Here is a 12,183-nt window from a genome sequence, read left to right as displayed (position 1 = left end):
TCCTCTCCTCTGGCCTTGGGGACCCTTAATCAGATGTAATTGCCACTGAAATGCCCCTCTGAAACTGTGGACCTGGAAAATTTTTTGAAAAACGCACCTTGTGAGAGTTGAGTTTATTTGGTGTCTTACTGAGGACTGCAGCTCAGAAGACAGCCTCTCAAGATGGCTCTGAGGAGCTTTTCCAGAGTTACAGGTAAAGGAGGAAGTGTATGCGTGATTTTGGTGAAGGGGCTACCTGCCACCAAGCAGGCATCTCAGCAAAAGGTTGCTGCTAGTCACGAGGAACAGACATCTTGGTAAACGGTTTTAGTACTTTTCTCCGTGAGAGACAAGGCAAGAATCTGGGCTCATGAAACTTCCTCCCAAAAATATCTGCCTATCTGGAGGTCCGTTCTGCCGGTGTTCCCAGAGCACAGAGAGCCACATGCCAATCCCTGCTCTGAATTCCTTTCAGGCTGTGTTGAAAGTCAGCAGCTGTGGTGCCCAATGACTTAGTCCTTGTGGAACCTTCTTTAGTTGACATAACCATGGAGTCCCTCTTACCAATGCCCCTTGGCACGTGCTCTGGCTCTCCACAAAGGCGAGCCCTGCCATCATGAATACATAGGCTGTGGCTGTCCCTTTAATAAAAAGCATATAAAATGCAAATGTAGACACCCTCTCACTTTTCTGTTGAGATCGGAATCCATAAGGAGTGGGCAGAGTGAGAAAGAACACCCTTTTCAAGCAGGAATGTTGATCTCGGAACAAATAATTTTTCCTTCACTATCCAGCACATTGTCTTCCTGTAGCTCAGATAAGTGAAGAATCTGCCTGCAACACAGGAGATCTGGGTTTGATCCCTGGATCAGGAAGATCCCCTGGAGAAGGGAATGGCAACCCACTCCAGTATTCTTGCCTGGAAACTCCCATGGACAGAAGAGCCTGGCGGGCTACAGTCATGGAGTCTCAAAGAGATGGACACGACTGAGTGACTAACACTACTGTCTCGAGCACATTGTGTAGTATCAGCTAAACGTACTACATCAGCTATCCTGCATTCGAGCGTGTCCGCACCAAGAAGTGACAGAAACGTGCACCCTGGCGCTGTGACCCCGTGGAGGAATTTCAGGAAAGCTTGGCATCTGCATTAATGTTCTTTTTAAGAAGCCAGCGCCAGAGTGTCTGCACGTAGAAGCCACACGGCGTGGCCTTTCCTGTAAGAGGATAGTAGACTGGGGTATCCGTTTGGTAAAGTCATTTACAAACCCTGCCATTTCAGAAATATATATTTATATAGAAGAGCATAATATGCAGAATTTAGAAGCGGCACCTTTGCCAAGTACTGTGTGATCCCTTGAGGAGAGAACAGATTGGAAATTTTAATAGATGGCAGTTACAGTAGAATGAACTAGCCTGGGTTCTTAGGCAACAGTCAGGTAGTATCAAGCTTGACAGTTTCAACCAGAGCACAGAGTTTGGAACATAAACAGCATTTAATTGCTTAGGAAATTGGCTGCCTCAGAGAGGAAATCCACTCCATGCTTCTTGTAACACTGAAAAGCCAGACAGGAGGAGCCAAGGAAACTGTTTCCCTGAAGATGATTTTCCTTGATATGGGGATATAAATGCCATCAAGACCTCAGGTAAAATAAGCCTGGGTCAGAAAGGAAATGGAAATGCAATCTGAAAATACCTAATTGGATTTGATTTTTTTTTTTTCTTCCCATGAGAAATCTTGCTATCTCAGGTTTATTACAAGCATTTTTTCCCCTCTTTTATATCATACTTGTTTATCCTTACAATTTTCTTGTGGAAAATCAGCTTTATCCAGCAAAATCTGTCCTACCTGAATCTTTTTTAAAAAGCTTTTATTTTGTATTGAGGTATAGCCGATCAACAGTGTTGCGGTCATTTCAGGTGAATAGCAAAGGGACTCAGCCATACCTATACATGTATCCATTCCCCCCAGACTTCCCTCCCATCCAGGCTGCCCGTAACAGTAGAGTTCCCAGTACTATACACCAGGTCCTTACTGGTTTTCCATTTTAAATATAGCAGTATGTACACGTCCATCCCAAACTCCCTAACTATCCCTTCCCCTCAACCTTCCCCTCTGGCCAAGTCTTGACCACACAAGTTATGACCCACAAGGCCCTCCATGTCCTGCCCAGTGTTAAAACTATGCTTAATAGTAGATGCTCAGTAGGTTATTCCATTTCTCTCTTCCTTCACTGTTGGGAGCGTGTGAGTGTGTTGCATTTCCGGCCGCAACGCCAGGAATGAAAGCGTGGGGAGGGCATGGGGACATGCCCTCAGCCATCATTCATTCACTCCACATGCATCCCTGAGCGCTCTGCTGGACCCCTGACACTGTGAGGCCAGGGGAACACAAAGCCCCTGCCTTACCGAGTTTGCGTTTAGTTTTGGATTACTTGAGTGATCCAGGAAGTTACAAAGCACTGTTCTGGGATGAGAGATGGACAACCTCCTGGGACCAGGTAGCCCTGATCCAGTGACCCCCAGGCCTTCTGAAGTCAGATGAGACACTGAGTTGCAATTGTGTAGTGTCTAAGACACCAAACGCCCAACGTCTGTTAAGGTTAATGCAGATTCTAAAAAAGAAAATTAGTGGGCACCCCACGGATTAAATAGACATTGTTCTGAGACAGTTCCACTTAATGAAGACTGACTGGAAAGTAACTTCTCACAGATGCAGAGTTTATAGCACGGCTTTGAGAAAGTGAGAAGGGGCTCAATACCAGCATAATTGCACTTTATTGGAGACGGTAGCACCCGGCAGATGAGATAATGAATTTCTGCCTTTCTAAGACAGACCATCCACCCCGGGAGGAGCCTCCTATTTGGACTGTGGAAGGAAGAGATTGATTAGACAGTGAAGAGAGATGATTTCCTGATTCATGGGGGGATTTCTCCTGGCAAGAGCATTTCAAAGTTTTTGTGTCCTTTTCCCCCTTTTAGAAAACTTGGCATAATCTTTCACCATGTGATGAAAGAATGGTTTCTCTCGGCCTCAGGTGAAGTTTTACAAGCTTTACAAGCAGTGTCCTTGGGACTCCCTGTTTCCTATGTGTTATCCAGGATACAGTCTTCCTGGGATCAGCATTCCTAATTTCCAAGGACTTGTCTCTGATTTGCATACGGAATGGCTCCGAAACCGCCTAGCAGAGGAAGAAAGGGTGGAAGAGGTTGCCAGCATCTTACTGAGATGGTTGTCAACATTATGGTTCTAAGAAAGAAAGAATCAATAATGCTATGAGCCAAGTGGAAATTCCATTAGCTGAAAGCCAGACTTCTTTCTCAGGACACAGGAGATGTGAAGCATGGGAGCCTGTTTGAGAATCACTTCTTTGGCATTACTGACCTTCACAGAGGCGAGATGGGCCATTTCATCTATTCACATTTTGCCTGATCCAAAAGCGGGAATAATCAGTGCACGTTCGTGTGCTAAATCTGAGAGTTTGTGTGTGTGAGAGAGAGAGAGTGAGCTTATAGGGTAGGGTTGTTGTTATTTAGTCACTAAATTGTGTGTGACTCTCTGACTCTTTGTGACCCCATGAACTATGGCCTGCCAGGCTCCTCTGTCCATGGAATTCTCCAGGCAAGAATACTGGAGTGGGTTGCCATTTCCCTCCTCCAAGGGATCTTCTGAACCCAGGGATCGAACCTCCGTCTCCTGCATTGCAGACAGATTCTTTAGCGCCGAGCCACCGGGTAGGGGGGAAAGTATTAATCATTTCTGTAGCTTTTCATGCTATCCGTGATCTGCAGGGTAGGTGAGGTACCACCCCTTCTGATGGTTAATTGAGCAGCCAGAGATGGAGCTTTGTTTTGGGATGTCCATGTTTTAGGAACACATAGTAAAATTTGGGGGATGTTGTAGTGCCATCCTGAAATAGCCATTCTGCCTGGATCAATATGTACACCGTAAGTTATCTCTACCTATCAAGCCAGAAACCAGGGACAATTTTATAGACACATCATTCAGTATGTTTGTGTGTGTGTCCACCCCCATTTCTTTGAAAAGCATTGTAGAATGTCTTAACTTTTTTCCTCTCATTCTTGAGACATTTTGTTCAAATGTGAACTCTCCCTTCCTATCATTCCTTTCTGGACCCGCCAGAAATCAGGTTCCACTAACGCATTTCAGTTTTCATATTCAGGGTTCATTGTCTTGGCTCTTGTCCTGCCTGTGTATATAATTAATTTATTTATTTTAATTAAAGGATGATTACTTTACAGTATTGTGATGGCTTTTTGCCATACATCAATGTGAATCGGCCAGAGCTATACATGTGCCCACCCCCCCAATCCTGAACCCACCCTCCCTCCCCACCCCATCCCTCTGGGTGGTCCCAGAGCCCCAGCTTTGGATGCCCTGCTTCATGCATCAAACTTGCACTGGTCATCTGTTTTACATATGGTAATGTACATATTTCAGTGCTCTTCTCTCAAGTCATCCCGCCCTTGCCTTCTGAAGTTCAGGGCCAGATCTCCTCTGCCCACAAAGAGGGAGAAGAAACTGCTTACCGGTTTGATTCCTTTTCCCCTTCATTGTCTGCACATCCATTTCATTAAAGGTCACCGAGTGCCCACCTGTTGGGCCCTGGGCTCTGTGCCCTGCCTGGGGTTTCAGATACGACCATGGCATGGGCCCTGCCTCCGAGGAGCTTACAATCAGTGGTTGCTCGAGGATGCTGTGACAATGGAATCATGACTGTCTTACAAATATGAAATGAACATGTGTCAGTGATTTTATTTAAGGCATTAATTAATGAGAGAACAAGATGTTAAAACTGGTTCAAAAGAGAGTTTGCTTTGTAAAGACTTTTCTTTTGGACAAAAATTCATTTACATTATTACAGAGAAGAATTATTTACATTATTAGTTTTCACAATTTACGTTCTGTCCCTAAAGTATGGTAAAATAGCCTAGTCAATGACAGTTGGAGATTCACACCCCGGTAAAATCAGAAAATCCCAGAGGGTCCTCCAGTCCGGCATTCCATCGAAAAAATCTGCTGCCCTCTCAGTGCCCATTTCCAAGACTTTGACTTATCTTTCACATTCTTTTTCTGGCATAAGGATGACTGATGTTTAAGCCACTGTTCTTTAAGTGGGAGTGGAGGGTTTGCGGACAGAGATTCATAAATCTCACGGGAGTCACGTGAAGGTCTTTCAGTATTCTCCACTCTCTCAGATGCCCCTTTCCATTTCCGGTTTTCATGATCTTTTTAAGTTAGGTAAGCTCCTAACCAGTTTCCCTGGTTTTTATTGAGTGATTTCTTCCCGGTCTTCTCCAGTTTCAATGTGCATAGGAAACACTTGGATGAGGATGCAGATTCTGAGTCAGGAGGCCTGAGTAAGGGTGAGACTGTACTTTCAGCACGCCCCAGAATGAGACTCATGCTTATGGTCTTGGAGTAGGAGAGATGTATCCCATATGTGAGCTTCCCAGGTGGCGCTGGTGGTAAGGAACCCACCTACCAGTGTAGAAAACAGCTGATCCCTGGCTCTGAAAGATCCCCCTTGAGAAGGACATGGCAACCCACCCAGTATTCTTGTCTGGAGAATCCCATGGACAGAGGAGCCTGGTGGGCTACAGTCCATAGGGTCACAAAGAGTCAGACACAACTGAAGCAACTTAGAATGCATGCATGTATCCCAAATGCAATTTTTAAAATGCCTACTGCATGCCTCATGCTGAATAAACATGAGAAAGGGGGATAGGGAGAGAGGTTGACAAATTCTGAAGTAACTAGAAATAAAATGAACTGGGTATGGATTCAGGTAGCGATATTGAAGTGTGACCATCATTATAATATTCTTTAGTCCTCACAAAGCTAAATCATTCCCTTCCCAGAATTAAAAAGCTAAATACAAGGTTAAATGTAAAGGTTATTACTTTTCCAGAATTTAAAAAAAAAAAAAAAACGTTCAAAAGATTTTTAAGTCATTGGATAAGCTGGTTAGCTTACTGTGGAAGACTTCTGTGTAATTTTCTGAGATCACTCTTAACTTTCATTGCTAATGGAAATAACCTCAGAGGCCTGAAGGATAAAAGGACCAGCCAGCCTAAGTGCCACGAGAACATTTATCTCTGGTGGACAACGTGAAAATACTCTTCAACATGAAATTAAAATGTTTATTATCAACTCTTGACCATTGGACTTGCTGTAACTTTCCAGTACTAATGCACTGCAAATCTATTAGACATGGAGTGTAATGAAATAAAGTACAAAGGGAAAAACTCAGAGTGAACAGAAGGTTGAAATATGTCTTGGAAATTTTCTTCTCATCCTAACCCCTCAGAGCTTTAGAAGGCCAGTTGGTAATGAACCAACAATTATTGTACAGAATGACTAATATTTTAATAGCAGGATATGTAAGGAATTATAGGAACATTAGCAAAGGGATCCTTGATTCATGTTAGGGTTAGAGGAAAGCTTCCTTTATGAAAGGCAAATTAGGCTGACTCTTGAGGGAAGCAGACCAGTTAGCTGGGTCGACCAGGATCTCCAGGGACCCTAGGATGAGTACATAACACATGCAGAATTAGGGAGGCAAGGGCGGGGTGCTTAACTCATTATTAACTGGGTTTTTTTTTTTTTTTTTTTTTTTGCAGAAACTAATATCTGAGGCTGGCTATTTTTATTTTGACCGGCCAAAAAAATAATTCTGTTATTTTATTAACACTTGGCGGGTTATTATATGCAATAGTTACACCTGGCACACCCGTGTAAAGTCTTCTAATTTTCATGAAATGTTGTCTTCAATCCACTCTTCTGTAGAAGCAAAGGAAGTTCAGCACCGTGACTTTCATTTTCACTTTTTGTGTCAGAATCAATCACTAAGGTTTTTGTCTTTTTGTTGTTCTAATATTCACATTGTCTGAATCAGAACTATATTCTGAAGAACTGGCATCTTCTGAAACACTAGTACATATGTCACGTGGACAATCAAGGTATCTGCATAAGATTCACTGAAAAATTCTTTTTTTTTCATTCAAAGTTTCGCAATGCGTCATTTTTGAAAATTTTGCATTTATAATATACACAAGGCTGAAACAGAAACCTAGTGGAGCAAAATGTGAAAGATAATGACAATCATAATTTGTACAGTGAACCCTTGATCAATTTTAAGCTCTCACAACTTCACCCGGTGATGTTCACGGGATCACTCTCTGAAAACGTATTGAAAAGTCTCCAGTCCATACTGTTCAGGTAACAAAAGAGATATTAATATATCTCTGGTCAAAACTGTGTTAACAAAGAGGAGCGTGACAAAGGAACAGCGAATGGATTGAAAGGGGAAATGCCAATCAAGGGAGGCCATGGAACAAATGATTGCAGTAATCCAGGTGTGACATTGCAAAGTCCCTGATTGATTAGTCAACATTGGAGAATTTTTAGTGAGCAAATAAATGGCCCATGTGAAAGTGAAAGTTGCTCAGTTGTGTCCGACTCTTTGCAACCCCATGGGCAGTAAGTAGCCTGTCAGGCTCCTCTGTCATGGAATTCTCCAGGCAAGAACACTTGGAGTGGGTTGCCATTCCCTTATCCAGGGGATCTTCCTGACCCAAGGATTGAACCCAGGTCTTGTGCATTGCAGGCAGATTCTTTACGGTCTTATCCACTAGGGAAGACCAGATGGTCCATAGTCGCTCCATAATATGCAGACTTTCCCGGTTCTTAGTATGAAGAAGATGTGTTTGCCCATTCTGTTTTCTAAAGGGCACTAATGTTCAGAGTTAAGTCCAAGCATGTTCACAAAAAGTGTTTGGAATTTTTCTAATTGCATCTTGGATGTGATTTTTATGAGCTGTGTTAATTTCTTTCCACATAAATAGCTGTAATAGTGCTGCAATCTATGGCCTGTTTAAATTAGTTTATATTGTTTCCTGTTTTCTTAGTGATCTTTCCCCTGAAGGCAGAATTGAATTTTCATTCGGATATTGAAAATGACCACTCCCAACACACTCATGTAGCCATTCAGAAGGAGCTGCCGGCTTAGCCTTAATTAATATAAATTCACTTCTTGCATGGCAACAAATATTGACTAGACTTAACCAATCACATGTTAACTAATGTTTTCATGGTTAATTTAAATGTAGTGCATCAGTCATCCATGAGCCTGCTACAGAAAGTTCAGAAATGATGAAACTGGAAGTTTTCAAAACTATATACTAAGCCATATGTACATATGTATATGATATATCTAATATATAATATGTATTTTATTTTATTCACATATATTGAGAATGGAATCTGCCTACTATTGCTTGTTATGATAGTAGCAAGTCTCTTGCCTACTTACTTTTTCATTGCTTTTTCGTTGTGTATTTTTAATTGCTTAATCCTAAAATTGCTCTCTCTCTGAAAACTATGTATTAACTATAATCTACTGGCGAACTTACACTTTAGGTCTAAGAGTGAAGAGTAATAAAAATTGGCTTTTAGATCATTTAAGCAAACATCTGTTTTTAAAATTTAAGTGTGTTCTTCCTGACACTAAGGGTATTTATGATCTGTGTAACCACAAGCAAGAGAAGAAAAACCGTGCCCATTCATGGGTGAAAGGAAGATGGGGCTCCATTGTTTGTGCGTGCTCGCTCGCTCTCTCTCTCGTTCTCTCTCTCTCTTGCTCTCTCTCTGTCTCTCTCTCGTTTAGGATTTTTCTTTGTGTTACATAGAGATGAAAAAGTCACAGCAAAGGGGGAGAATGGTCCATGAAGTCAATAGTTCCCTTTTCTGTTGTTATCTTTTAAGAAGCCGGGGGGCAGGTAGAAAAGATTTCTTAAAGGCATCAGGTAGATTTCTGCTGTCTTTTCAGAGGCCCATTCTCTTAACATACACAGGCAGGGAGAGAGGCAGAGAGTGGAAGGGAGGCAGAGTTTATTCTGACTGTAAGTGTTGCAGTGGGGCTCCCACAAGCATCATGCTAAATTATGGGCCTCTCCTCAGGCTGAACACGGTGTTAAGTTGTATGATGGACTCTGTACTCGCCTGCTCCAATCCATGAAATGAGATAAGAAACTCGTGCAGCTGGAGTTCACTGAGGGTTGAACTCAGACTGAAATCCCAGAGTTAACAGAACTGCGTGGGCCAGCCGTGACGCTGAACACGTGCACACACTCGCTCAGCGGCAGGTTGAAATTGGCAAGGAAACTTGAGTCCTTCCTGTGCAGGCTGCCCCGTGGGCCTTCCTCAGGCCAGTTATCTCCTCGGATCAAAGCGTGAGGGCCCCGGGGGCAGGTTTGCTCAGGAATAAAGCTTTGATCCCCAAGCCCAGACGGACACCACCTGGGCGGGAGAGGACTAGAGATGGTGGCCCATCAGCAGCGCGATTTCCAGCCTGGAGAGGGCAGAACCCGCTCCACGGGCACGGGGCAGGCTAGCCTGCCTGCGTACAGTGCACGTACTTCTGGGGCAGGCAGCAGCCGCAGCCGTGAAGTCGTGCCCCGGTCTGGGAGGGGATGCCTGGGAGAAAAGGGATGAAGGGTTTTTCTGTAGCGCTCTGCAAAACTCATAAAGCACTCTGCAAATGCACGCTTCGTATGGGGTGTAAAATACTAACAGTGCCTGATTAGAAAATATCTGGGTAGTAAAATAAAATAAGATCCCTTTACTAAATATGAATCACCCTCTATCTGTTCATCTTGAGTGTGTGTGCGTGTATGTATGTATGTATGTGTGTGTGTGAATATGGATTTGTGTGTATGTATATATGACCAATATATAATATATAAAACAATAACGCACACACATACGCAGCGTATAAGGATGTCTCTGGTGTTCCTCTAATGGAAGGAACATAGTAGCCGCTCTGTATTTGTCAAATAAATGAGTAAGTATCTGAATCTTTTAGTCTTAATTTTCCTTCTGATATTTAGGACCCTGACTCCGTTTCCTTGGAAAATGCAGGATATTTTTGTTTTCTTTATTTTTACAATAATTCTTATTGGAGTATAATTAATTTATAATGTGTTCGCTTCTAGGATATTTTTCATAAATTATGTTTTTAGAGGCTAGAAAAATACAAAAATGAAAGACTTCTCAAGTTTAGAAAACAAGCCCAGCGCTTGCAGCAGTAGGATTGATTTATGTTGTAATAACTGACATACAACTTCCGGTTCCAATTAATCACCTCCAAACTTGCTTTTTTCCCATGTCTAAGCCGTACAACAGAGATCTGCTCCAGTAACTGTTTGCAAACAGGCAAGTCTATTTGCTTTCTTTTGAAATGAACTTTATCACTTACTTACAGGTGGAACCTCCTGGCCCCTACCCCAAGCCCCATACTCCTAAATCAAACACAAATGGATTTCTAGCAGCCTTCCCCAACACACACACTGACCCCCACGCCCCCCAGGAAGAGGTCCTCTTTTGTTGAAAGCATGGAAATGGTCTAGTTTTTACCATAATCAAATATGTTATAGTAAACCTAAAGTAAATCTAAAGTAAACCTAAAGTGAAATTGGTTTTGAACTGCAGCAGAACAAGAATTGACCTTTTGCTACTACCAGCTTGGGAACAATATCTTACATCATGACTACTTTTAAAAGTAATTTCACCCGTCATCCACATCCTGCCCATAACTCAGTAGATTCTAAGTCAGAAAACTGATATTGCTGTATACTGTTACCAATAAAAGAATAAGGAAATGAACTGGAGGCCAAACAGGTAACAGTTTTTTGAGCCAGTCTTGAGAAAGAGAAATCTGGGTTTGGTGGAGAATGCAGTTGTGTCATATTTCAAAGGATCCCCAGAACAGATCTTCTGAAACTGGGCTCACCAAGTTGGTAATCTGAGGGTAAGCCACTCTGTTTCTTGGGTGGCTTTGTAGTGCCGTGCAGTCAGATGAGGAAAGAGAAGCTAAGTGATGATGGAACCATTAGTTGCAGGAAAGCTCACAAGGTCAAGTTGTGGCCATTAGTGGCTCAGAGGGTGAAGAATCTGCCTGCAATGCGGGAGACCTGGCTTAGATCCCTGGGTTGGGAAGATCTCCTGGAGAAGGGAATGGCTACCCACTCCGGTATTCTGGCCTGGAGAATTCCATGGACAGAGGAGCCTGGCGGGCTACAGTCCATGGGGTCTCAAAGAGTCGGACACGATTCAGCAACTAACACACACTCACATATACACAGGATGGACTGTGCTGTGCCTTTGGAGAGGACCTGAAGTGAAAACCAAGACCTTGCCTTGGCATGATTTGAACTTGGTGGTCTTCCATTTGCAGACGACAGCAAGTTTTCAGAGGCCATCACGGTGCTGCTGTCCTGGATCGAGCGAGGGGAGGTGAACCGGCGGTCCGCAAACCACTTCTACTCCATGGTGCAGTCAGCCAACAGCCACGTGCGCCGGCTGATGAACGAGAAGGCCACCCATGAGCAGGAGATGGAGGAGGCCAAGGAGAACTTCAAAAACGCCTTAACCGGCATCCTCACTCAATGTAAGTAAGACTTCTGGGGGCCATCTCTTTTTGTCGTGATGTTGCCTTTTCTTGTGTACTCATTTTTTTTTTTCCCATTTGGGGGTAAGTAGTCCCATAGTTTCCCATCTTACTCCATACCGAATGGCCAAACCTCATAACCAGTTTCATGTTCTGTGGCATCTTGGAGGAACACGGACCCCGCCCTGAGAGCTTACTTCTCAAGGTGAGCAACGTTTCTGTAGCTTTTCCGCAGAACACCCCGTCCGGGCCTCAGGGCGGGGTGGACAGATGCTCCCATGCCTGCTGGACCCTCCGCAGTCCACACCACCCCTCAGGGCAGCCACTGTCCCCCATAGGTTGGGTACACAGAGCCCACGTCCTCCCTGCACTGAGAGTAGAAGCAGCCCCAGAACACACTGTCCTCGTTATCCTTGGGCTCTGTTTAGGAGGAAGGTCAGACAGACTCCTCCTCAGGATCCTTTTCATGTGGGGTGAGCCTTGGCTGTGAACACGGGCAACTCAGGAGCAGAGATCTTTCAGTGCTATTATTTTTTTTTTTTTGGTCCTTTCTTCATTGAAAAAGCAAATTGCCTTCACCGCTTAATGCCGGTGATCGTTCCCATCTAGATCCTAAACTGATGAAATGGTGTAAACAGGGCTTTCTCATAGAACAATGGTTAGGGTAATTACCCAGGGCTCTATTCAAAAAAAGGACGGATTTTTTTTTTTATTTTTATGGGCGTGCTCTCTG

The 12,183-nt window shown here is 43.5% G+C and overlaps 1 protein-coding gene across 4 annotated transcripts in view; it reads left to right on the top strand.

The window, feature by feature from the left end:
- ENOX1 (ecto-NOX disulfide-thiol exchanger 1) overlaps positions 1 to 12,183 on the top strand; it is a 343,215-nt gene that overhangs the window by 162,000 nt on the left and 169,032 nt on the right. For all 4 annotated transcript variants that reach the window (XM_027557160.1, XM_027557163.1, XM_027557161.1 and 1 more), the window contains one exon: positions 11,238 to 11,450. In XM_027557160.1, coding sequence (XP_027412961.1) covers positions 11,238 to 11,450 — 213 coding nt within the window. The remainder of the gene's footprint in view (positions 1 to 11,237; positions 11,451 to 12,183) is intronic.

Source organism: Bos indicus x Bos taurus, chromosome 12, assembly GCF_003369695.1.
Source record: "Bos indicus x Bos taurus breed Angus x Brahman F1 hybrid chromosome 12, Bos_hybrid_MaternalHap_v2.0, whole genome shotgun sequence".
Classification (NCBI taxonomy): Eukaryota; Metazoa; Chordata; class Mammalia; order Artiodactyla; family Bovidae; genus Bos; species Bos indicus x Bos taurus.
Note: the sequence above shows the minus strand (reverse complement) of the source record. Positions and strands in the feature narration are given on the sequence as shown.